Below are 22,448 nucleotides of genomic sequence, written 5' to 3'. Positions count from 1 at the left end.
GAAAAAGAAAACAATAATGAATTAGATATGTGTGTTTAAAAATGCATGCTGGGCAGAGAGGAAGTGGTAAGCATGCTGGGAAGAGAAAAAGGCGAGTATAAAGAACCCCAAGTGTAAGGGTTCGGTTTGTCCTAGGAACATCGGTAAGTGGTGGGCAGGAAATGACATGCAAGAAAATAAATATTAAGCGCATGATGCGCTGTGTGCGGCCATGCCTGAAACCCCCGCAACCTGGGCGTCCGACGCGGCATCTACCGCGACCCGGGCGCCGGCCGTGGCAGATTTAACGTGCCGCACCGCGGCAACCTGAGCCCGCGGCCGCGGCGGGCGCCGCGGCGAGTGCCGCGGCATAACAGTATGCCCCCCCGAGACCCCGGGTTTGTGAGGGAAGAGCCGAAAAAAAGCGGCGGATCAAAAGAGGAGCATGGACTGAAGAGGCATCCTCCCAGGAACACTCACTCAAAGGGTATCCCTTCCAATGAATAAGGTATTGGAGGTGACCATGGAAAAACCGAGAGTCACAGACTTCCTGCACTTCGTACTCAGGCACATTGTCAACCAACAGAGGAGGGGGACAGGGCAACTGCCTATGAAAAAGATCAGGACGGTAAGGTTTCAGTTGCGAGACATGGAATACTGGGTGGATCTTCCATGTCCGAAGTAGGCGAAGACGCATAGACACTGGGTTGATTTTTTTGAGAATGAGAAAGGGACCATAAAAGCGGGGTTTGAATTTGTTTTGGGTGAGTCGGAGAGGTAGGAATCTAGAGGAGAGCCAGACCTTATCATGGACCTGATATAGAGGAGCCGCACAGCGTCTCCTATCTGCTATCTTCTTCATGCGGGACTTGGTGGACACAAGGTTGGAATGGATAATTCGTTGTATACCCCGTAGCTGTCGAACGAAGGAGGAGATGGCGGGAAGATTGGAGTTGTCTCTCAGGGGAGTTGGGAAGGCCCTAGGATAGAAACCATAAGAGCCATAGAAAGGAGAGACTTTAGAGGCACTGTGTAGAGAGTTATTATAGGAGAATTCTGCAAGCGGTAAGTAGGAAGCCCAATTACTTTGTGTAGCGTTACAGAAGCTACGTAAGTACTGTTCGAGACCCTGATTGAGTCGTTCCATTTGTCCATTGGTTTGAGGGTGGAACCCGGATGATAAGGCCACCTGGATCCCCAAGGTCTTACAGAATTTATTCCAGAAACGGGAGATATATTGAGGACCCCTGTCCGATATAATAACTTGGGGTAACCCATGTAGCCTGAAGATTTCTTGAGTAAAGATCTGACTTAACTCCTTTGCCGTAGGTAACTTTCTCAAGGCCGTGAAGTGGGCCATCTTGGTGAAGGAGTCCACAGTTACCATTATGACGTGGTTTCCCATTGAGGAAGGTAATGCGCACATAAAATCGGTGGATATGGTATGCCATGGGCCTGGGGGAACAGGTAATGGGCGGAGTAACCCCACAGGTCTGGTTCGGGGTGTCTTGGCTTGAGCACATGTAGGACAGGATAACACATATGCCTCAGTGTCAGCCTTGAGAGTTGGCCACCAGAAAGAGCGAAGTAAAAGATCTTGAGTCGCTTTCATTCCTCGATGACCAGCAATAGGGGAATCATGGCACATGCGTAAAGCTTCGATTTGCACTGTTTTAGTGGGTAAAAACAGGGCCTTATCACGATAATAGTAGTCATGATCTATGTGCAACTGTGGACGTAACTTTTTTAGTTCTGTTTCGTGTAGACGGGCATATTCGGACTTGACTTGATCTAAAAAAGTCTGTGCTACCCCTATGATTTTATTGTTGTCAAATAAATTTTGAACCGTGGAATCACCGCACCCAGGATAACGTCGGGACAGGGCATCCGCCAGGATGTTCTGAGAACCAGGGATGTAGGTGATATAGAAATCATATTGGCTGAAGAAGAAGGCCCATCGAGCCTGCCGGTTATTTTGGCACTGGAAATTTCTTAAGCACTGTAGATTTCTGTGATCGGTCCGGGCTTCAAAGGGCTCCTTTGATCCCATCAAAAAGTGTCTCCATTCGGTGCACGCGACCTTTAAGGCAAGTAATTCGCGTTCTAGCACGGAATAGTTTCGCTCAGAATCAGATAGAATGTGTGAGAGATAAAATACAGGGTGTTCTAGGTCATCGTCGTCTTGTTTTTGTAACAAGGCAGCCCCAATGGCTCTTTCTGAGGCGTCTGTGAAAACAATGAATTGTTTGCTGGTGTCTGGGTGTCGAAGGATAGGGGCTTGAATAAAGGCTTTCTTTAAGTCCTGAAAAGCTGACTCAGCGCCTGGTGTCCAACAAAAACCTTTCTTTAGGTGTTCCTTTTTGAGGGTTTGAGTAATGAAGCTGGTTCTCTGGGCAAAGTCTGCTATGAACTGTCGGTAGAAGTTGGCTAGTCCCAGAAAACATTGAGTCTCCTTGATGGAAGAAGGAGATGGCCAATTCAATATAGCCTGTACTTTGTCTGAGTCCATGGCAACTCCGGTTTGGTCTATACAGTATCCCAAGTATTTTACTTCTATCTGATCAAAGTCGCATTTTTCAGGCTTACAGAACAAATGATGTTGTCGGAGTCTCTCTAAGACTTGGCGAACGTGCTTGGAATGTTCCTCTGGATGAACCGAATAAATTAGGATATCGTCAACATACACTACCACTGTTTGTTGCAAAAGATCAGAAAAGATAGAATCCATGAATCTTTGGAAGATGGACGGGGCATTAGTGAGTCCGAAGGGCATTACTCTATATTCGTAGTGACCAAAAGGTGTTCTAAAGGCGGTCTTCCACTCATCACCTTCTCTGATTCTTAGTAGATGATAGGCTCCTCGGAGATCCAGCTTGGTGAATCTCTTGGCTCCTCTGACTGCTTCTAAGATGTCCTTGATGAGGGGTAACGGATACCGGTCTTTGATAGTGATCCTGTTTAACCCTCTGAAATCGATACAGGGATGCAGATCTTTGGTTTTCTTTGGTACAAAGAAAAGAGGAGCCCCTGCGGGTGAAGAGGAGGGAGTTATCAACCCACTTTGTAGATTCTCATCTAGGTACTCCTTCAAAACTTGTTTCTCTGGTTCTGTGAGGGAGTACATCCGCCCAAAAGGAACTACGGTGTCTGGTTCTAAAGGAATGGCACAGTCGAATTCTCTGTGGGGTGGCAATTCAGGTCTTTCTGGCTTCTGGAATACATCGATATAGTCCTGATAATGTCTGGGAACTCCCTGTAGGACATTAATGGATCCTCCAACCTGAGAAGGTGCTGTTGAGAGACATTTTTTGGGACCAATAATCCCGGGCCGGATAGCAGTGGTGTTGACAAAAATGGGAGGATAACAAAATGGTTTTTGTTTCCCAGTTGATGTAAGGATTGTGCCGTGTAAGCCATGGAATTCCCAGGATCATGACATGGTGTGGTGATGAGATTAAGTCAAACGAGAGAATTTCCTGATGTTTACCAAACTGTAAACAGAAGGTAGGGGTGGTGTATTGTACAGGTCCAGAGGCCAAGAGTGACCCATCAACGGTATGTACCTGTTCTGGTACTTCTTTGGGTATTTGTGTTATCTGTCATTCTTTGGCCCAGGTTTCATCTAAATAGAGGCCACTGGCTCCGCAGTCCAACAAGGCCAAAGTTCTTGCTTCGCGGCCATCAGTTAAATGAAGGGTAACTGGTAAGAGAAAAAGAGCAGTTCCTTCCTCCCTGGAAGAGCAAATAGAAGGTATATCACGATATCCCGTCCTCACCCTTCTTACTGGGGACGGGAGTTGGCGTTTCCCAAGGGCTTGGTTGGACGAATGGGGCAGGCGCAAATTAGGTGACCAGCTGCACCACAATATATAGGCAAAGCCCCTTCCTTCGTCTATGTTCCCTTTCACTGGCGGATAGAGGCCCGCGAGCTGTGTCAATCTGCATGGGTTCTTCCTCGGTATTCCCTTTGGATTCAGGACGGACTTCCTCGGTACGATGGGCGAAGGGACGAGATGGTACTGAGTGAGAAGGCAAACGACTCTTCTTTTTCTCCATTCTTCGTTCATTCAACCGATATTCTATCGTTAGTGCCTGGTCCATCAATCCTTTGAGGTTTTCTATCCTGGCAGAATGTACTAGTTCATCTTTGATGTCCTCTCTGAGACCTCTAAGGAAGAGTGTCACCAAGGTACGTTCCACCCAGGTTGTTTCTGCAGCTAATTGTCTGAAACGGGTGATGTATTGTAATACATCTTGACTCCCTTGTTGGACTTCGCAAAGAGCCTCTTCTGCTGACGCCTCAAGTCCAGGGCGTTCAAACATCTGTTTAAAAGTAGTGATAAAGGTGAAATAATTAGATAGGCAGGGATCGTTTCTGGTTACTAGAGGTGTGGCCCAGGCCAAGGCTGGTCCTGATAAGGCACTAATCAAATACCCCACCTTGGTCTTATCTTGTACAAATTGCGAGGGGCGAAAGGCTAAGTACACCGTCAAGGCATCCAGGAATTCTTTTAATGTGGTGGGATCCCCGGAAAATCGAGGTGTAGAGGCGGCTACTGCAGGGACATCTGTGGTCCTGGAGGCAAAGGCTTGTCGATAAACAGTATTCTCAGTACGTAATTGCTGGAGTTCTTGAGCCTGTTGTTGTATCGTCGCCAGTAGGTCCTGGTTAGTAGGTTCCGTGTTTGCCACTGGGTTATCCATAGTTCCGGACTGCAACTGGAACTTTTGGCGTGGCAATCTGTCTCGGTTTTCAATGGTCTTACCGTCGAAGCTGAGAGGCGTAGGGGAACGACCCTTGTTCCGGCAGGTTCTGCTCTGGCCGAGGTAGGGGCGACCCCTTCCAGTAGCCACGGTGCTGTTGGGTATGAGCAAACCACTACAGTCCGTGCCCTCCAGAAGGAGTCCCAGAGGAAAAACCCCCGTAGGGTAAAAAACCTCCACAGGAACTCCCTGAAATGAAAGGAGGACACCAGGGCGTTAGGACCAAGGATCAGGAAGACTGGAAAACAAGGCAGGACAGGAACAGACAGGATTCGCAGGAGGAGATCAATTGGAGCGTGACTACCACCAAGGAGTGTTGCAACGCAATGGACAAGCAGTTGGAATCCCCTTATATACCCCTGGACAGGAAATAGAAAACAGGAAGTAGAACACCACCATCTTGGATTGGGAAAAAGAAAACAATAATGAATTAGATATGTGTGTTTAAAAATGCATGCTGGGCAGAGAGGAAGTGGTAAGCATGCTGGGAAGAGAAAAAGGCGAGTATAAAGAACCCCAAGTGTAAGGGTTCGGTTTGTCCTAGGAACATCGGTAAGTGGTGGGCAGGAAATTCTCCGTGCTCCGTGCCCGCTCGGCCAGGAAGGCGGGCATCTCCTTCGCCCCAGGCACCTCAGGCCCTGCCCCAGTTACCCCTGCTGCCCTCAGTGAGGAGGTCATTGACCTCCTCAGGACACTCATTGTTGGGCAGTCTACCCTTTCATTCGGGTCAGGCTGCCCATCAGCGATCGTTCAACGCTCTGGCCTCAGCACTGACGGCAGCCATTGTCCCTGTCTCCAGCCTCCCTCTTCTGACTCCCTCCACCCAGTCCCAGTCTCCTGTTCCTCTGCCTATCCCATCCACACCATCAGACCAGCCTGCACACACCTCTACACCCAAGGGCAGCTCATCCAGACATAAGCACCACAGATCCCACAAGCATTCACCCAAGCAACATCCAGATGCAGACATGCCAACAGTCACTATCACCTCTGTGTCCCCCACCTCCTCATCTCCCTCTTCCCTCCCTGTGACGTCTCCACTCACACCTGCATGCACACCACCATCAGCCAGTACTTCCATCACCAGCACACCCTCCATTACAGTCCGCACACGTGCAGTCACCACCCCCACTGCCATTTACACGTCCCCTGTGTCCTCTCCCAGTGTGTCTGTCACCCCCTCTTCCAAACCACACAAATGCAGGCAGCCACCCACCCAACAGCCATCCACCTCACGACAGCCTCCGTCACAAGCACCTGCACCCAAAGACAGCACACTTGACTCACCTATAACCACATCCTCTTCCTCCACTCCCATACCCACTACACCTACCCGTCCCTGTCCTTCTAAAGTCCTTTTTCTTTCCAACCTTGAGCTCGTTCCAATCACTGACCCACCCCCTCCATCTGGTAAGATTAAAAAAAGCACCTCAGCCACCACCAGCCCTGCATCTACTGTGACCATAGTGCAGGGCTATTGGAGTCCACCAGATCCTAGGGCAGGAACATCGGCCAGCAGCAAGGGGACAGCCAGCCCACCCCCTGGGAAGAGGACAAAAAAAAAAAGGTCCGGCACGACAAGACTGAGACGGCTGCCACCAAGGACAGTAGCCTTGCCCCGTCACCTGCCACATCATCCAAGGGAGGCAAGGGCCACAGAGCTTCAGCGAAGGAGGGCAAGGGCAGCAGGGCGGAGAAGTCAGGCAGCAGGCGAGTTGCCCAGGAGGGCCCCACCAGCCCATTCCGGTTGTGACGGACGACACCCACGGGCCCATGACTCCATCACAGGAGGGCCCCGTGACCGCAAGGTCGGATGGCGAATGAGCGGGAAGTCTTGCCCAGGTCTGGCTCCCTAGACACACAGGACAAGCACCGGTGAACAGGGCCCCGCCGGGACACGAACCGCTGAACAGGGCCCCGCCGGGACAAGAACCGCTCCGCTGGGCCCTTCATCTCAAGCACCGCTCCGCTGGGCCCTTCCTGTCAAGCACCGCTCCGCTGGGCCCCGCCGTTTCTGCACCGCTCCGCTGGGCCCTTCCTGTCAAGCACCGCTCCGCTGGGCCCCACTGTCTCAAGCACCGCTCCGCTGGGCCCTTCCTGTCAAGCACCGCTCCGCTGGGCCCCGCCATCTCTGCACCGCTCCGCTGGGCCCTTCCTGTCAAGCACCGCTCCGCTGGGCCCCGCTGTCTCTGCACCGCTCCGCTGGGCCCTTCATCTCAAGCACCGCTCCGCTGGGCCCTTCCTGTCAAGCACTGCTCCGCTGGGCCCCGCCGTCTCTGCACCGCTCCGCTGGGCCCTTCCTTACAAGCACCGCTCCGCTGGGCCCCGCCGTCTCAAGCACCGCTCCGCTGGGCCCTTCCTGTCAAGCACCGCTCCGCTGGGCCCTTCCTGTCAAGCACCGCTCCGCTGGGCCTCGCCGTCTCTGCTCCGCTCCGCTGGGCCCTTCATCTCAAGCACCGCTCCGCTGGGCCCTTCCTGTCAAGCACCGCTCCGCTGGGCCCCGCCGTCTCTGCACCGCTCTGCTGGGCCCTTCCTGTCAAGCACCGCTCAGCTGGGCCCCGCCGTCTCAAGCACCGCTCCGCTGGGCCCTTCCTGTCAAGCACCGCTCCGCTGGGCCCCACCGTCTCAAGCACCGCTCCGCTGGGCCCTTCCTGTCAAGCACCGCTCCGCTGGGCCCGCTGTCTCTTCACCGCTCTGCTGGGCCCTTCCTGTCAAGCACCGCTCCGCTGGGCCCCGCCGTCTCAAGCACCGCTCCGCTGGGCCCTTCCTGTCAAGCACCGCTCCGCTGGGCCCCGCCGTCTCAAGCACCGCTCCGCTGGGCCCTTCCTGTCAAGCACCGCTCCGCTGGGCCCCGCCGTCTCTGCACCGCGCCGCTGGGCCCTTCCTGTCAAGCACCGCTCCGCTGGGCCCCGCCGTCTCTGCACCGCTCCGCTGGGCCCTTCATCTCAAGCACCGCTCCGCTGGGCCCTTCCTGTCAAGCTCCGCTCCGCTGGGGCCTTCATCTCAAGCACCGCTGGCCCATTGACAGTGCCGGTTCTGTGTCGAGCAGGGCTTCAGGAAGCACTCTGGGCACCATGCCTCCTCCATTAACAGTGGAGTCGGTAATCCATCTGATGGACTGTGGCTTGGCACTTCCCAGGATGGAACAGTGGGCAACCCACCCACTGTAGAGACTTGAGAGACTGTGGCTTTGCACTCCCCAAGATGGAACAGTGGGCAAGCCACCCACTGTAGAGACTTGTGAGACTGTGGCTTTGCACTCCCCAGGATGGGACAGTGGGCAAGCCACCCACTGTAGGGACTTGAGAGACTGTGGCTTTGCACTCCCCAGGATGGGACAGTGGGCAAGCCACCCACTGTAGGGACTTGAGAGACTGTGGCTTTTCACTCCCCAGGATGGTACAGTGGGCAACCCACCCACTGTAGAGACTTGTGAGACTGTGGCTTTGCACTCCCCAGGATGGGACAGTGGGCAACCCACCCACTGTAGAGACTTGTGAGACTGTGGCTTTGCACTCCCCAGGATGGGACAGTGGGCATGGAGGCCCCTCGTGGATCTGGCGTCAAGGACTCATGTGGCTGAGGTGCCCCCTCTTCCCTTCCCCCTGAGGTGCCTGTAGTTTTATCATCTGATGCCCCAGCAGTGTTCTCTCCAATGGTATCTGGTCTCCTGTGTGGGCTTTGCCCATGTGTTTGTGCACATTGGCCCACGGACTATGGAACTTTGACGGAATGTGCAGGACTTATTGCCTCTGTATATATTGTTGACTATGTTCATTCCTTATTTTTGTATCTATTATATAGCATATTTCTCATACCTTTAATGGAGCTATTTATACATATATTTTATAGATCATTTTAATTGTGTCTTTGCATTATTCCGGTGGGTTTGGGTGGTGTCACTCTGACTTGTTGCTCGGCATTGGGGTGTAGGTATTTGTGGTGGGGGGGTGGGTGTATGGCACATGTGTGTGCCCGTAAGCTTTCCTCCTCTCCCCTCCCCTGTGTCGTAGGTGCAGTACTCACCGTTGTCGTCTGCGCCGGCATTCGTACTCCTGGTAGATGAGCAGGTAGACAATAGCTGGTAGGATGTTTAATTCGGGTTCCATGCTGTCCTTGTATAGGTGAGCGTTTTCCCGTTTGTAGTCTGTTTCCGCCGTGTTTTTATCGGCAGGGCTCCCGCCCCGGAAAAGGTGGCGGATTGGTGAGTTGTGATAGGGTGGGCGGTACATTGTCTGCCGCCTGCCTGTTGGCGGTGACCGCCGCGCTGTTTGTCTGTCCCGCCGTGGCGGTCGGAGTGTTAAAGTAGCGGGCTGTGTTGGCGGTTCCCGCCAGGGTCAGAATTCCTTTTTTTTGACCGCCTGCCTGTTGGCGGGTTGGCCGCCGCTTTATCACTGCCCGCCAGGGTCAGAATGACCCCCTATGTTTGCACCGAATTAGCATCAGTTTTTTTTACACAAATTTGGCGCAAACTTAACTCCATATTTATATTTTGATGCTAGACACATCTAGCATCAAAATATTGGAGTTAGCACCATTATTTGGTGCTTGCAGCTACCTTGCATCAGTGAGATGTAAGGTAGGCATTCCCACACAAAAAGCTGGTTCTAACCCCATAGCCCCATATTTATCCCCATGCTAAAATGATGCACGGGTGGGAGGAGGGGCTCAATAGTGAAACACCATGGAATGGGCCACCCTAAGCCCCAGGAACACCCCCACCCACACCAGATGGACACCAGAGGATACGTAGGATATTTAAAGAAAAAAATTAAAGTTCCATTATGGACCCTGACAGGGCCCCTCCCTGCATGGCACTAGGTGCAATGGCCATGCCCACGGGACCCTGGCCTCCTGTGCTGCCCTTTAAGGTGGTAGGCATGATTCCTGTCTTCTGTAAGACAGGAGTCGTGTGGTACAGATGTTTTTTTGTCAGGAAATGACTCTAGGCTGGTGAGAGGCATTATTTTGCTCTTTTTTGAGGCAAAACCCCCTTCCCCCGTATCGCTGCCCCCACCCAGCTAACGTCATTTTTTTCTGATGCTAGCCCACCCTGAGCTCCAGCTTGCGGGATTCCATAAATTTGATGCCCGGCTGGCACTTTGGAATGACGCAAGACAGTGCTATTCTTTTTGGCCCAAAACTGTGTTTCTGCAGTTTTGCCCCAAAAAGTAGAAATATGGGCCTAATTGTCTTATATGGGTTCCCTGGATTTAAATGTGGGTTTAACAAAGAACTAGAATATCCAGTTTTGGTTGGTATTTCCACACCTAAATCCAGGAATAATAAGTTATTTCCCAGAAAATAGGGCAAGCACCTGGACCCTGGAGTGCCAAGTGCAGTAGTGCATGTTTCCATGTGAAATACCTACCTCAGATCTGCACAATTTGGAAAACTTACTTGGTAGATAATCTTGAAGCAATGTAACAACCAATTTTGTTGTACAGGTATCACTATAGTAAAACCTGAATCTACAATAACTGTGATTAAAACATTTGTGTTTACACCAAAAAGATAATTTCTCTCTTTCACCCAGTAGGTGTTTCTCGTGCATGTGTTTTGCATCTTATGTCAGAGAAGGCATGAGAAAAACCCTAGTTTGACTGTACTAATCTTTCTTTCAGAAAAAAATCCCTCATATTTAGTTTTAAGTGAGTTGCTCTTACCACCTGACAGGACATTTCGCATCATAGACAATCTGCAAAGAGCACGCAGAGATATCATATGAAGACATCATAGGAATGTCCAACTATCTTGTATGTTAAGTCCCGAATGCAGCAATTGGGATAACCAATGTTTTGAAACTAAGAACTAAACAAGGTAATGTAAGGGGACCAGAAGTTTCAATGTTATTCATGTAATAATAAATATTTAAGCTTTCCGAGATTTGTCAACTTTGAATTCAATCCACTATTTTATAAGTTATGAAGGTTTAACAGTTACATACCCAGACAACATAATGTAATGATCATTTAGTACCAGTCTGTGATACCTTTATCATCTTTTTAACTATTGTGACTGAAACACCTGATGACCTTCATTGCACGCCAATGTTTGATACTGGGTGCACGTTGCTGTGGGGGGGGTTCAATGGTAGCCAGTAATATGACATGTCCAGACATATTGGAGATGTAGGGTAAGGTCCGTCTATTGTCGCACCTTTCACCATTTATATTGAGTACGGTTGCTTACTCAATGACATATATGTTCCATGATGCATGCTAGTGAAATGAGTTTGTTACAAATTATTTTTTTTCCTCTGGTGTCTGCATACCTCAGTGAGCGTTTGATAGATGAGGCTATGAATCTGAGGAGAATTTGAGAAGTTGTTCTTAGGAGCTGTGAAATCTTTGCAACACTATGGTAGCTTTGGTAGCAGTATCTGGGAACATTAAGGGACCAATTCACAAAATCATTTGTGATTCTGTATAACAGTGTCTTACATGCCTTTGTGCAATCAGCCTGATAATGTCCAATCTCTATTAGTAAAGGTACAACAAGGTCACAGTTACTTCTCTTTATACTATTTGTACATGAACATTCTCAGACTATTTCCAATTTATTTATATTTGAGATATTTTGGGGTAATTTAGAAACCTATTAAAGGGTATGAACAACTTTATGTGTTCTAAAATGCTTTACTGAGTAGGCCACAGTGTCTGTAATTTAAACTACCTGTTTCATACTTGTGAATATACTTGTGTGTATGTGCTCATTAGTGGAACTTCAATTTGATACTGAGAAGATTTTAATGCCAATTGCTCTGTCTGCTTCTTTATTCTATTATGGAGGAATACATTGTCACCAGTCCTTTTGTGTGTCTGCATCCTCCGTAAGCATTGCATTGCATTCTTGTTTCTCCTACGTACTTACAGTAGGGATGAATATATATTATTATCTGGGAGCCTTCTACTCAGTGAGAAAGGATTGGTACCATGGACATTTTTATTGAGATCCCTCAACACAGAATACTGTTAGGTAGCATATTATGTATGTGAGAGAAATTAGGAAGCAGTTTCCTCATTGCAAATGTTTGTGGTTCTGAGACAGCTTTATGTATAGGACACAAAACCCTGGTCTGCGCTACACCACACCTTTAACTGGGAGTACTGAGCGCAGACCAGGTCAATATGCCCTATTAAAATTAGTGCACTGACCCAAGCATATACTCAAACCTGCAACTGCCCTGGCTGACTGTTAAAAGCTGCCAGCCCACATTCTTCTTTGCAGACAGCAAAAAGGACTTTATTACAAAAGGAGGTGTGCTGTGGTCCTAGGGACCCGTTCCCTTTTACCCCTTACAAGAGGTGCCCTCAAGGATGCACCTACTGTGTACCCCTTGTTTGAGGTACACAGTGAGGGCATCTGTTAAAAACTGCTTTGCCTCTTTGCCCTTATCTATGATATGTTGTGGGCAGAGAGGCAAAGAGTTCCTTCATTTGCATTAGGCCTTGCCTCCATGAAAATGAGGGAACACGCCCCTTAGATTCACATGTTTTGAACATTTATATTTTCTGTCCTTTTTAATAATGGAACTAAAGACCTAATAGACACACAGAGGTATCTGTGGACTGCTCCATAGAACAATAAAATCATTAAACTATGTCTCTACAGATCAAAATGTCAATTGTATGACAGCCAAGTACTGGTTGTTAGCCACTGAAAACATATATATGTTTTCTCTTTCTTTTTTAGGTTGATGGACACTTGTCAGCTGGACATGGGCTGCTTATTGAATTGATCATTACATTTCAGTTAGTCTTTACTATCTTTGCCACTTGTGACTCAAAGCGAAAGGATGTCACTGGATCAGTAGCCTTGGCTATTGGATTTTCTGTGACCATTGGTCATTTATTTGCTGTAAGTATAAATTGTTTTTTATTCTGATGAGGCAATCACTTCCATGTCATCTTGACTGCCTCTTGATGAGTATATAAATTAGAGTTCCTGTGTAATTAAGTATATTCATCAGTCTAACATAGGCATGAAAAGACATGCATCACTGTGTCTTCAAGTGGAATCAGACAGACCACATAGGTGAAAATATTTAATTTATTTTTCTCACCAAAGTAATTTAGACAGACACATTTATTTATTTAGAATGTGCACATTATGGTAATATATTTGTCTAATGCAGAATCTGCAAATACACTGAGAGGGATGATGAGGACTGCAAGGACCAGTATCACACACATTAAAAAAAATAAAGAGGTAGAGAACTTTATGTTCTGATAAACCTAATTCAAAAACGTATAACAACGCTTTATCAGAATTGAAAAACTAAACAATATTGCAAGCAGAACTGAACATTTATCATTGATCATTGGAAAATTTAACCCAATCTTTGAAATAAAGTTCAGTTTAGGTAGTCACTAAAAATAAATAGGTAGGTTGGAAATACGGGTCTTTAAGGAAGTCTTTGTAGGGCTGGGGCAGAGTCAGGCAACAAAAATGCCTAGCTCTCTGGCAGTAGAAGTTCTTCCGCCTGAATTAGTGACCTTAAAACTTGTGGGGTGGGTCAGAGTTTGGCAGGAATGAAATTAGAGTGACTACAGCACCACCTCTGCTGTCCTAGCCTCCGCCTACAATCCAAATGCAGAGTTGGCTGTGGGGCTGGTAGCCTTTTCACGAAACTGCTGTGGCTGACATACTAGAAGAAATTTCAACTAACACATGGTGGCATGGGATTCCTGTCATTTGTTTTGTTTATCTAAACCAAGGTTTGCTTTGGAAAATAAAACAATTATTGTATCTAGCATTCTTTCTGGTACCACACAATGGAAGTCACATACAGGAAAAAATTTCTGACATGGATATTTGTTTATGGGCTTACACATTTTAATTATTATAATTTTTTTATGACCAACCTTACCTTGCCAAATTCCCTTCTAAAGGACTCACTAATAAAACATCTTACTGTGAGGCAAGTGAATTTAGTCAAACATTTTCTCTGTTTACTCCCCATTCTGGAACAATAGTTATTCCATTTATTTAATTTATATTTATTTTGCCATCATAACACTTCTAGTTTAGATACTAGATACGCTGGAGTGAAATTGTGTAAGACCATATGAGAAATTACTTAGTAGCTCCAGCTTCCAAAAGAAGCTACTGAAGCGTTAAATTCATAAAAGAAATAAGTTGACTTTTTTGCCCCATGATAAAGTCAGCTGCTGCATGTATTAGTGAAGATGAAGTTTGCAAAAAACAAAAGAGAGTTCCCATAGTGCTCTCCTTCTCATCAATATTGCAAGATATTGTACAAGAGTGCTGAGGTTCTGTTCTGAAAGAAACTAATGAATCTCCCAAAGACGTCTTGGCTAAAGGCGTGCAGTTTTGGCTACTACCCTGGTTTACAATTTCAAATGAAAGCCTTGATTTGGAGTTTAGTGGGTGGGTTACTGCATCGCAAATGTGAATTTTGCCATATCACAAATATATTAGATACCATTGATATTGTGAAAATAGGGGTAAGTGGTAAACTCCACTCCTCTGACGGAGTTTGCAGAGTTTTGCCTACTGTGAGCTCCACTTGGAGGGTGGAGTTTGGCAAAAACTCCTTCAACTGCTACATGGCAGAGTTTATCCCCTATACCTAAATTTATGTCTCTTCTGTTTTACATTTCAGAAATCACAGCTCAATTGGACTAAAGGCTTGTGATTAAAATACCTACATGTGCCATGGAATGTTTTTGATATTGTAATCTAATGATGCAGTAAGGAATTATCCAGCTCTCGGCTTAAAAGTAAAATATGCACAGAAGGCTGGTGTCCAAACTACTCAGTGAATGCATGATAATAGGCAAATTTTGAAAAAGCAGTTGACTTTATATAGCTGTTACTTACTATACCAAAGAGGTGTTCTACAGTAAACACATATATTATTTTCCCTTTTATCTGTACTGAAACATGGAGTATTATACAAAGGAGAAAACAGTTTGAAGGTCTGCGCTTAAATTGGCAAATGAGGCTGCATCTTTACCAATTCACCTACCAGCATGCGCTATCACTGGACAGTTGTACACCAGTCTTCTATGAATGCAGAATGATGCAGTGAAATGTTGTAAATGTTGCTGCATCAGTTCTGCGTGGCTTTTCTTGTGGGAACACCTACCTTGCACACATTATACCTGGTACAGATATAATGTGATGCAAGGCTTTACATACTGACCTATCGGGCCCAATGCATCAGTTTGTAAATGTGGAGCAATGTAGAGCACTGCTTGCCCCACCACAGCATCAAAAAAAAGACACAACAGAGGTGCAAAGGCCTTGTAAATGAAGCCCTCAGTTTTTAAACAATTACGCTTCACGTGGTATTCTGTGTAGCGTCCTCTGGAGTGGTAATCTGATGATAGAATTTTTCATATACTGATGATGTAGGATTTCTGAACTCCTCAGCAGGACAATAAGGGGTCCTAAAATATTGTACAATTTAGGTATCTTAGTTAGGAGAGATTAGTTCACTGCATCAAGTGCTGTTAAAAGATCAAGAAGGACCTGGAGACAGGTGTTCCTGGAGTCAGGAAGATTGTTACCTGAAATATGTCATATAAACTGAATTTTAAAACAATCCTCAAGGTTTCTTGTCAAGTAGGGGAGACCTGAGAAAGCATAAAAATTGGTGAGATCCTCTGCTTCAGCAGGTGATTTATTCAGTAAAGGTGTGACTTGATAAATGTTTGGGCAATAAGGGAACACCCCTTTTGTCAAAGAAAGGTTCACTAACTTAGTCCAATGGGGCTTAGGATGGACATTCAAGCATTTAACATGTCTCCAGAACAAGTGAAGTGATTTAAAGGCTTAACTCTAGCTATCATTTTTGTTGGTAATGTTCCTAATGAGGCTTGTTCGTAAGCCATTAGAATTTAGCCTTCATAAGTGGTCCAAGTTCTTCTAAGAGAAGAGAGGTGAGATAGTGAAACTTTAATGGAGAACTGGTGGTCTTTTAAGATTCAGCTCTGAGATATTAAAATCTGAAGTAAGGCAGATGATTATCGGCCACTTTATATCAAAGAACTGTTTTACCTGGTTTTTGGTGATATCAATCAATAGTTCAAAAATGTAATGTAGATGTGACGAGGGTTATTCAAATATTTCAGATTAAAGGCTCTCTGAATAGTAAATGACTATTAATTAACTGCAAGATAATAATGAGAAGGCTATTCTCCCAACCATAAACAATAAGCATACATTTAATGATAAAAGAAATTAAAATATCTAAACATAATACATTATCAATTAACATAAACTGCTTAGGATGGAAAATAATATTATTGCTTCACATGCTTTAGTAACAATGCTGTTTTGTAGTCTTTCTCTGAAAACAAATGTTTAACAAATATCTAATTCTGAAAGAATTATCTGGTGAGCAATACAATCCTTTTACATATGTCCTGTATATTCTTTTTATTTCTTTGCAATGATTAGACACAATGTAGACCTTGCGACAGATTTATAATGGAACAAAATTGATGTATGTGAAAGACTGGAAGACAAGTAAAGAAAATGTTTGATTCCTTCCACAAATAGTGAAGCTATCCATTGGCAATATTGTCATGGTTTTCATAGTTCCATAGACAAAGAGTCTTCTGAAGGGATGTGATGCCTAAGCACATGCTCAAAATAGGTGTGGCTGTCTTCAAGACAATGTAGAGGAGTTTGCATTTTCTCCAATACAGAAGGGAACCATTCTGGGGTTACCTTCATATACTGCACTCATATACATTTCATAGCAGTGGTTTAATATATGTGCGAGGAAAGTGTTGAAGATTCCTGCAGAAACTAGACCTACAATGCCCTGATTATAAGTTTATAATCCAATTATATTTTTCTCTATCTTTCATATTTATATTTCTTTACACAGATCAATTACACTGGTGCAAGTATGAACCCAGCGAGATCATTTGGGCCTGCTGTCATTAAGGGAAAATGGGATAACCACTGGGTAAATAGTTCACATTTTCCAATCACAGTATCTTTTCCCCATCATCAAGTCATTTGTTTCAACTGTATTGAGTACATGTTGATCAGTTGTGCTATTTTTTGTTAAAGATTTGTAATATGTCTGGGTACAATAAGCTAGTATAGTCATATAGAATCAAGTCTTATGCCATTTAAACAATGAAGATAAAGTATTCATTTTAATTCCACTTCCATTGTTTTGTATTTTGATTCACTGCAGATTTACTGGATAGGACCAATCATTGGAGCCGTCATTGCAGGAGGTCTCTATGAATATGTCTACTGTCCTGATAATGAGATTAAACAACGCTTTAAGGAAGTATTCAGCAAAACAACACAACAGTCCAAAAGGAAATATGAGGAAGTGGAAGAAAGCAGAGGGCAGGTGGAAACTGATGGATTGATCATGAAACCCGGGATTGTTCAAGTCATTGAAAAAACAAAAGTGAAAGATCCAAATGAAGTCTTGTCTTCAGTATGACTAGCGGAAAACACTGAAAACAGAAAAGGGTCATGCCAAGCCTCTATAGACTTAAGTTCCATTAGAGAGACAGACCTGGTATGAAATCCATCATCTAGACAGAGCACTGAATTTAGATAGAGAAGTGACGATTAAAAACAATTGCCTCCCTCTTGACATTTCTTGATGAATTAGGTAGAGATAATAAGGCTAAAAGGGTAACCCATCATTTTATGGTTCTGAATAGTTGTAATTTTTTTAATAGTGCCCTTTAATGTGTAGGTGAAAGTAAAGAACTAAGTATATTAAAGGCAATTGATAATGAGCCTTAAATAGGTATATCTTATGTTGGGCTGAAAAGCACAGAGATCTTCTGACAAGCTGAACATCACCAAGCTTGTTTAAACTCTTCATTGATAGATTTAGCACCAGAAGCAATGTAGAGCCAGAAGCTAGTTACACTGAGATATTAACAAAATCACCTACTTCTCAAAGATGCCATTAAATATTTAGAACAATATCATGCTATAAGTCCAGCACATCTAAAAAACAGTTATAATCTTAAAGATGTTCTAAAATCGAAAATTCTTTGCACTCTAATTCGACTCATGGCCATATAAATACGCTGTGAAGAGGAAGAGGTAGCAGGTACCAAATGTGAATGGGTGAAAGCATCAACCTAAATATGCAATAGAAAAACACAATAAAATCCTTCACACTGTACAGCATGCTCCGTAGGTTTTTATAAACCTAGATTGAAGACAAGAGCAAAAGTTACAAATATGCAAAGATGAACATATACATTTAGCTTCAGCAAGCCTAAACAAAAAGCTCACAGTAATGTCCCAACCTAAAAGGAACTGCTTGATCAATATGATTGACTCCTTTGTTGTAGAGACATGAATACGGGGGGGAGTGTTTGTACATGCATGTCTACATGTGTGAGTGATTGTGTGTGGATGGGGTGAGTGTGTGAGTGGATGGGGAGAGCAGGTGAGTGCATATATGTGGGGCAGGGGGTGTGTGAATGTATGTATGTGCAAGGAGGAGGGAGGGGGGAGTGAATGCGTGTGTAAGTGTGGTGTTTGTGTATGTTTGTCGGTGTGAATGGGTGTGTATGTCACGTTTGCGTAGGTGAGTGGGGGTTGTTTGTGTATAGAAGTGTGTGAGTGTATGTGTGCGGGTATGTGGATGTGTGTGCAAGTGTATCCTGGTGGCAGGAATGCTTATTCCTGTCGCCAGGGTGCAAGACCACCAGCTTTTTGGTTGGCTCATGATACCACTAGCAGTATCACATGGTAATGTGGTGGGACGGTTGGAGGCCAGGAGGTTTGGCTTAGGCCAAGCCGCCAAACTCCTAATTTGGTGGTATTCACCATCGGCCCATCGGCGATGACACCGTCACAGCTGCCCTGGCGGTCTTTGGACCGCCAGGGTCGTGATGAGGACCATTATGTTTGATCAAGCCTCAAGCACACTTTCATGCATTTCACAAAAGCGTTTTATGTCATGAGGGATATAGAAACAGTTTTCAAACAAAGTCTGGAGAACATTGTGTTGTGGTTTGCGTCATCTACCCTTTAATTTCTGTTGAGTTTTAATTATAGGAGGCCATTAATGACTAATAGATTTTTGTCTCATGATCAGAGGTTCTTGTCCATAATCATCACCAGAGGAGATGTGCTCTTAGTTCTAGTCCAAGAGAATGTTTTCTGTTTTCAGTGTATAGTATCAAGTTCAACAAAATGGGTATTTGTTGAGATTCAAATGAATGAAATTATTCCCTTTTTCTGTCCATGGATGGTGCAAGAGGATAACCAAGCAAATCCTTATTTTGGGGATCCTCTCCCTCATCCATAATCAGTAAAATGGTGAGGTGATAAAGGTTGAATCACCCAAAAGGCCAGGGACCATTGTAAGATATCCTTTTTCCAGCTTCACCGCCCAGCCCAGTGGTACCACCTGTACCTTGCTATACCACAAGAATGTCACTGTTTTTTCAATCTGATTTATCTCCCATCAAACAATCAGATTTAGGGCCTGATTTGGAGTTTAGTGGATAGGATTTCATGGAATTGTAATACAGAAGATAAGAAATCCTTCACATTTGTGACAGAGTAACCTCATCCTTCAAACTTTAATTCAGGCTCTTAGTTCTTGTTTTACACCATTATTATTAGCTATTTATCTATGGAAGCCACAACATTCTTGTACTCTCTTGTGGTCCACTAAGGTATGAGCAGGCCAAGCGTAGACAGTTTCCCATGTTCAAGCTTCAAATCCACTGTTATATTTTAGTTTGCCTGCAGAGTGAATTTTTGCAGTGATGTAAATAAGTCAACCTGTAAGAAAACTAATGGGCATTCAACAAATTCCAATTTTCCCAGAAAATGTCACCCACCTAAACTTAACTCCAATTGTTCAATGTAATATATGGTATTTTTTTACTGCTACATGTCAACTAATTAAAGTTTGGCTGCAATGTCAGTTTGTAGAGATTTTCAGCTGCATGTGCATGCATATTTCAACAGCACTAGGTTCTTGATGCCTATTTTAGAGTAACTTTGATTGTATTTTGTTTTCTGGCTGCTCTTCTGCTAGGTTGTCAGAGTTTCAGTTCATAACTATGTTAGCAAGAACGGTAACTACCATTTGAAAGCACTGTAATAAATATTGTATTTAACCTTCCGAATTTGGCTTGAGCAAATATATTACTTATGGTCTGAACCTTCTGGGGTTGTGAACTTCATGGGGTTATGCACTTATTTTGATTAAAGTATTTTGATGAACTATAAAACATGATTGCGTGCAGAAAACATGGTTCAAATACTTATTGCAATGTTCTCCCTGTTGCGTGTGATAATGATAATGATGATGATAATAATGATAATTATAATGCTAAGAATCATAAGCTTAATATATAGAGAACAACATGAAATAATATATCAGTTCTGATTGTGTATGTTTGAACAAAACATTAAAAGCCAAAACACAAAAAATATGGTGAGATATATACCAATGCTAATTTACATTTTAATCATATTGGATTATGTAACAACAGTTTATTCTGCAATATAACCCAATTGATGAATGATATATTAGTGCACATCCATCAAGCTTCATGTGTGTCATTTGCAGGTTTAGTAGCATGTATTCCATTGTTTTACCTAGGGCATGTTACAAATTCGCCTGACTAGCGACCCTCTACCAAGTACTACATATACTGTCATTAAACCTAATACAATTACAAGATACAGTCAAAGACCTTGTTATTCAAACTGTATTTTCTCTTTCTCACATTTATATATTGACTGACTTCAGCACCAAGAACTTTATGCAATCATGCAGTTTTGAAATACACACATAAGATACCATAATAAATGATCTTTGAGTAAAAGAAATACTTCTCTAGTACTTTTTCTTTACAGTATTATAAATAGTGTACATAACATTTCGTTGAGGCCATTTGTTTCCAATCCCTATCCATCTATTCCTGGCTTTAACCCTGCTCTTAATTGCATTTTTTCAAGATGTCAAAGACATTTTATTTCAATAAAAGTTATTCTCAAAGGCCAGCATTACCCTCCTTCATTATATCAATTATCCCTTCATTGTCCTTTGTTACATCTGAACAGCCATTCATTTATTACTCAACATTCTCAAAGACAGAATGTGCATTGAAGGAGTAGTTCTTGCTTGGTTCACTTCCTACTTGTCTGATTGGTCCCAAGTGGTTAAACCCGTGAATTCTATTTCCAGTGTGCTGATGGGTCAACAAGGTGTCCCTCAATGCTCCAACCTTTCACTCACTTTGTTCAGTTTCTAGGTGGAATCTCTGAAGGCCATCCTGAAGAACTTTGGTATCCTTTATCACTAATACAACAGTGACACTCAGCTGTACCTCAAGCCTTCCTCTATAAACAATATCTTCTTCCTATCTACTCAATTTCACTTTCTAGAGTGTCACCATGCCAAACCACTGGGAGTCATTTTTGACAACAGAGCAAATTAATGGATTGTTCAGGTGTTGTCCCTCCAACTCAGGTTATGTTTGGGTATCAGACAATTAATCTTTTAGGGGGATCTGAAGTCCTTTGTTCAAGCTCCTGTCCTCTCCAGGTTAGTTTACTGCAACTCACTTCTCAGATGATTACTCAGAATCCAACCTGTTCATCTCAGAAAAGTGCTGAAAGCATCTGCTTGATTTGTCTCTGAAAGCAAGAAGCTTAACAATATTACTCCTGTGCTTTGAGCACTCCAGCGGCTTTTCATTGATGGTAGGTCTCAGATTATGTTGGTGAGTATCATCCACAAAGCAATCCTGAGCTATGTGGCTGAAAATTCTTTGGTGGGCAGTCTCTCCTGTGCAGCTACAACTCACTGCTCTTTTAACTGCCAGCCTTTAAAAGAAAAAAAACATTGTCCAAGTATTCCGTTGGCAGTGACACAAGACTTTGGAACTCCTATTCTCATACCTTTCCACCATCTAATGCCTACCCTGCACTCAAAAATAAACTGAACGTTATCTTGTTTTAGTGGCATTTCCTTGGCAAGGCCCAAACATACCACTACCTTCAACCTCCACTATATTGGTGCTGTGATTCAACTATCCTGATCCAATTTTCTTATCTGTCTCTGTCCCTCATTTTGGGGGCACAAAGTCCATGTGTTTCTACTTTATTTTCAGTAAGTAAATTAATTTTATATGGCCCCAGAAGGATAGGAACATTGGGCCAGTTGTATGTAGCTTAAGGTTTATGATTTCCTAATAGCGAAGTTTTGTGATTCACTATTAGGAAATCACAAACTGCTATGTACAACAGTGTGTTTAACACTATTTGTGATTACCAAATGGGTCGCAAGAGACCAGCCTCATTAACATTTCAAAATGGCCATACTCACAGGGATGGTGGCCTGCTGGGCTTAGCAGACCACCATGTCTGTGACTGCTTTTTTAATAAAGCAGGTTTTTTAAATGTAGCCTGTTTTCATTAAAGGAAAACAGGATGCATTTCAGAAATAAAAAATGAAGTGTTTCAGTTTCATTTTTTCAGAGTAGACAGTGGTGCATGGAACCACTGTCTGCTCTGAAAAAAGTTTGGCGCCCCCAATTCACAAAGGGGAGGAGTCCCTTAGGGTTCTCTTCCCTTTTACGAATGGGTTACCACCAATTTGAAATTAGTGGTACCTGTGATTGTTTTGCGACTGCATTCATGGTCACAAAACAATCATCCATGGGCCTGTGAGTCACTATTAGGAAGGGCTGCCCTTAGAATGCCCC

At 44.3% G+C, this 22,448-nt stretch overlaps 1 protein-coding gene across 2 annotated transcripts in view; it reads left to right on the top strand.

The window, feature by feature from the left end:
• Positions 1-19,859, top strand: part of LOC138282460 (aquaporin-4-like) — a 230,980-nt gene extending 211,121 nt beyond the window's left edge. For both annotated transcript variants that reach the window (XM_069220065.1, XM_069220064.1), the window contains exons 3-5: positions 12,439-12,603; positions 16,610-16,690; positions 16,928-19,859. In XM_069220065.1, the coding sequence (XP_069076166.1) occupies positions 12,439-12,603; positions 16,610-16,690; positions 16,928-17,188 (507 nt within the window). In that variant the 3' untranslated portion in view covers positions 17,189-19,859. The remainder of the gene's footprint in view (positions 1-12,438; positions 12,604-16,609; positions 16,691-16,927) is intronic.
• Positions 19,860-22,448: the final 2,589 nt, after the last annotated feature.

Source organism: Pleurodeles waltl, chromosome 2_2, assembly GCF_031143425.1.
Source record: "Pleurodeles waltl isolate 20211129_DDA chromosome 2_2, aPleWal1.hap1.20221129, whole genome shotgun sequence".
Lineage (NCBI taxonomy): Eukaryota > Metazoa > Chordata > Amphibia > Caudata > Salamandridae > Pleurodeles > Pleurodeles waltl.
The sequence above is the reverse complement of the archived record's forward strand: the minus strand, read 5'-3'. Positions and strand labels throughout refer to the sequence as shown.